The sequence below is a fragment of the Conger conger genome, chromosome 1 (genome assembly GCF_963514075.1).
Source record: "Conger conger chromosome 1, fConCon1.1, whole genome shotgun sequence".
NCBI classification, from domain to species: domain Eukaryota; kingdom Metazoa; phylum Chordata; class Actinopteri; order Anguilliformes; family Congridae; genus Conger; species Conger conger.
In genome coordinates, this window is record NC_083760.1 from 1005857 (window position 1) to 1010856 (window position 5000).

The 5000-nt window shown below is 44.3% G+C and overlaps 1 protein-coding gene across 2 annotated transcripts in view; it reads right to left on the bottom strand.

Annotated features, from left to right (window-relative positions):
• Positions 1 to 3493: 3493 nt before the first annotated feature.
• LOC133108805 (cAMP-dependent protein kinase inhibitor alpha-like) overlaps positions 3494 to 5000 on the bottom strand; it is a 23788-nt gene continuing 22281 nt past the window's right edge. For both annotated transcript variants that reach the window (XM_061218511.1, XM_061218512.1), the window contains exon 3: positions 3494 to 4460. In XM_061218511.1, the coding sequence (XP_061074495.1) occupies positions 4378 to 4460 (83 nt within the window). In that variant the 3' untranslated portion in view covers positions 3494 to 4377. The remainder of the gene's footprint in view (positions 4461 to 5000) is intronic.

Below are 5000 nucleotides of genomic sequence, written 5' to 3' on the forward strand. Positions count from 1 at the left end.
CCGCCTGTTTACTGACAGCCCCGTTCTTTCAATCCTATTTTAACCACATTTAAAGAGTTGCACCACCTAGTGGTGAGATTGAGAACATACGGTCTCTGACAGTATGAAGCTGATAGACTGCACTATATGCAACATATGTAATATGCAACAGGAAATTATTAATTATGTAGTAGCATATACAGTACATTAATGTAACACATTCTAACATGCTAAAACATAACAAAATGTGCTATGTCACCCAGTACTGAAATACACGGATATAAAACTGTACTGTGATCAGAAGTGAGAGGAGAAACATCACCAACAGGTCACATATGTGGGTTTATTATGAGATAATCACAACAGTATCAATATATACATGTATGTTAATGAAACATACTGTTAAAAAATCAGTACAAATAAAGGCATTTCTTTCCATTTCACATTCACATTTTCTGCTAATCAACCTGCTCTGCCTCTGCCTAGTACTGCAGGGGACTGGATCTGTTCACTCTCATGATGAGAAACGTTGGACACCCCCACAAACAGCCCATACAGCTCAAATATAAAACATCTACACCAGTATACTCATATATGTGAACATATTCATTGAAATATCAGCCATCGATGACACAGCAGTATGTACAAATAAAGGGGAGGAATTGTCCGTCTGGCAGTCAGTCTGTTTGTCAGAGAGAAGGAATGTGACCTTAAACTGATGTCCTGGCAGGAACTCATTTTTACAATTTATTCACCTTTTCTGTGATCTTGCACACAATACATATCTTGACAAACAGTTCCTAGGGGCTCACAGTGGTGAGTGTAAGCTTCCTGATTTAATCTATCAAACACAATCCACCGTCACAATATTTTTACCATCTTGAAAATGAGGTTTTAATCGGACACTTCCTGCATCAAACAAAAATAATAATAATAAAGATTTTAAAGCTTGAAAAGCTTGAAATTAATTTAAATAAATTATCAGGGAAGAAATGTTCAGACGTGATTGAGAAAGTTAAACTAAGGGAAGGTGACTGGTGGAATTTGGTTCTCAGCTAATTCTAAGGCCCCTTCATCTCAGGAACTTTCCCACTGTGATTTAGGCTGTGCAAGACTACAAGTCCCACAATGCTTTGCTTCAAACAAGTATTTGAAGACATGGTGAAAAAGTGGGTGCATAAATGTAAATAAGGAAGGAACAGAGAGAAGACACATTTAGTCAACATCAGAGTGACCACAGGTTGCAAACAGCCATACATACATATATGATTATTACACATTACACATTATTATCTGGTGGACATGAATAAGAAGTGGATAAATTAGCTTTAGAAACGCAGTGTTTATCATAAATCAGTAGTTAGGAGTTCATAATATCAGGTAGATAGCGGAATTGTCACAAAGTGCTGATTAAAAACTACAGTCTGGTGAAGGAGGAAGGAATTATGGGAAATATGCAGAGTATCTGAATGTAGATGAGGACACCATGGAGTCCCCCTACAGATAACACACACACACACACTCACTCACACACACACACACACATTCTCACACACACACACACACACACACACACACACACACACACACACACCTAAACACCATAACACACACACACACACACTCACACACACACACTCACACACACACACACACACTCACTCACACACACACACATTCTCACACACACACACACACACACACCTAATCACCATAACACACACACACACACACATATATACGTGAGGACACCATGGAGCCCCCCCTACAGATAACACACACACACACACACACACACACACACCTAAACACCATAACACACCATAACACACCATGTGTGTTTATGTGTGTGTGTGTGTCTGTGTGGTTGTATTTAGGTGTGTGTGTGTGTGTATATGTGTTTGTGTGGTTGTGTATAGGTAGGTGTGTGTGTGTGTGTGTGTGAGTGTGTGTGAGTGTGTGTGAGTGTGTGTGTGTGTGTGAGTGTGTGTGTGTGTGTGTGTGTGTGTGTGTGTGTGTGAGAGAGACATTGAGGTGGTTGTGTTTAGGTAGGTGTGTGTGTGTGTGTGCGTGTGTGTGTTTGACTCTCGATGCATTTGCATAGCCATGAGTGATGGCAGAATATTTATGCTTCATTATTCAAAAAGCAGCGTCAAAAATCTCTTCAAAACTTTCAACTTCTGTTTTCAACCTGCCGGGGCCTTATTTCCTTTACATTTTTGCTAAAAACTAAAATATTGCAAATTGAGTGAGACTGTTTGACTCATTTGAAGATTTCCCAATGGAATAAGAAAATGTCCCTTGTCAAGCAAACATTACCTTAAAATAAGCTCATATTTTCCACTTGAGAGGAAAAAAAAGACCTTCTGTCATATGACAAGACTAAAACCCTTGTGAAGTGTCACATCTTGCAGGCCCTGATGAGTGTGTTTTGGAGCGCTAACAGACTAGCCTCAGCGCTAGCTCCATCAGATGGAAGCGGATGGCGTGTGTTTGGCACGTTTCTCTCTCAGTCTGCGATCGCAGCCTGCCGTCTGTTGGAAGGTGTCAGCACGCGACCAGCCCGCCTCCAAAAACGCAGCTTTCAGTTGAAAATGTGGAGCGCTTTTGGAGGGGTGCGGACAGGGAGGGAGAGAGGGGTAGAGTTAGAGGTTCTGGTGAACAGAGAGGGTGTCTGAAACGTCACAGAGCTTTTGGGCATCAGAACAGAACATCCAGATGCTATTTAAAATAACAATTAAAAAACGTCATGGCAACAGTCTGATAATATATAATATATTAATCCTGATTAAATCATGTGAAAGGGCTGAGGTCAGTTCCCTTTAAAATTCAGCCGATTCAGGAAATCAGGTGAATCACCCCCCGTTTCCCCTTCCTGAATTAAAATAGTCATTTTCATTGGTTGAAGCACTGCCCCCGGCCCTGATGTAAGGGCAGAGCAGGATTGGGGCAGTGCAGCAGGTAAGCCCTGGTGTAGGGGCGGTAGAACACACATCCCTCTGCTGTTCCCCCCAAAGTACCGGCAGTGCTGATCTATTTTTGGTCAACAAGCGTTCTCTTCCAGGAAAGTGCCGAGACCAAGGAACATGGTACACGAGCAGAACCTGGTCCCAAACGAGCAGAACCTGGTCCCAAACGAGCAGAACACGGTCCCAAACGAGCAGAACCTGGTCCCAAACGAGCAGAACCTGGTCCCAAACGAACAGAACCTGGTCCCAAACGAGCAGAACCTGGTCCCAAACGAGCAGAACACGGTCCCAAACGAACAGAACCTGGTCCCAAACGAGCAGAACACGGTCCCAAATGAACAGAACCTGGTCCCAAACGAACAGAACCTGGTCCCAAACGAGCAGAACATGGTCCCAAACGAGCAGAACACGGTCCCAAACGAACAGAACCTGGTCCCAAACGAGCAGAACATGGTCCCAAACGAGCAGAACACGGTCCCAAAGGAACAGAACCTGGTCCCAAACGAGCAGAACACGGTCCCAAATGAGAAGAACATGGTCCCAAACAAGAAGAACACGGTCCCAAATGAGCAGAACACGGTCCCAAATGAGCAGAGTCCCAAATGTGGTACAAAAAATAGGAATGTGGTCCAAACCGGGTCCTCCAGGGGAACTTGGCTATTTATCAGGGTCGTGGCGTCTGCTACATAACACTACACAACACACAACCTGCACACAGGAGGTCTCCCGCTTAACACACAACCTGCACACAGGAGGTCTCCCTGATCTCCCTCTTAACGCTCTTTCAACACTCTTTCAACGCTCTTTCAACGCTCTCTCAACGCTCTCTCAACGCTCTCAATGTTGTCTGACGTCTGCTCCCTCCATGGCAGGACAGCAGCCCACACTCTTAAGACTTGCGCTTGCATACACCCAGTGTTTTCTTCTGAAAACTGAGGTGATATTTTCTTTTTTTACAAAAAATGGCAGGATGTCAGTCGGGCAAAGTCGTTAGAAGCCCTTCTGAGAGGCTTTTCCCATGTAAAATTCACAACACGTACCTTACTTAGAAAACGATAATGCTAAAAACAGAAGAGAGTCTGACTGGTAGGGGGAACTCAAAAAGAAGTTCCTGTTTCTTCACTGCAGCATTTTGTGTTTTTTAATCCATTTCCTTTTTGAATGAAAACATTCCTGTCTCTGTAATCGTCTTCAAATCCATTCCATGTCTGTTTTTTTTGGGGGGGGGGTGATGTTTGGAACAGGCTCCCCCCACGGTGCCCCCCCAGGCTGAAGCGATTGGTAGTTGCTGCCCCCCCCCCGGTGCAGCTGATGTTAATTAAACAGATGGACACTCAGCAGTCTTCATCCCTTCTTCTCTCTCTCCTCCTCCTCTTCCTCCCTCTGTTTCTGCGCTGGGAGGCTCTGGGACCCCCCACCTCCCCGCCCGCTACGACCCTTCCTGCCCCCCCGCGCTGTCTGAGGGGGGCGGGGCCTCTTCTGCGCTGGGGGACTGCGCTCCATCCGGCCCGTCTGGGGGGGCACAGACACTCAGATATCATGCTAATACATGAGCACTCCACTCAGATATCATGCTAATACATTAGCATTCCACTCAGATATCATGCTAATACATTAGCACTCCACTCAGATATCATGCTAATACATTAGCACTCCACTCAGATATCATGCTAATACATTAGCACTCCACTCAGATATCATGCTAATACATTAGCACTCCACTCAGATATCATGCTAATACATTAGCATTCCACTCAGATATCATGCTAATACATTAGCATTCCACTCAGATATTTACATTTACATTTACATTTTAGTCATTTGGCAGACGCTTTTAATCCAAAGCGACTTACAAGTGCATAGGTTCTACCATAAGTCAGAGCATCACATCCAGAAACTAGCAAAATACACAGGAAATGCTGTTCTAAACATAGTTGTCATCAGAAGTGGCAGGGGAAATCAGGAGGGAGGACTAAGGTAGAGTTTGAAAAGGTGGGTTTTGAGTCTGCGTCGAAATAGGGGGAGGGATTCTGCTGTTCTGACAATGGTAGG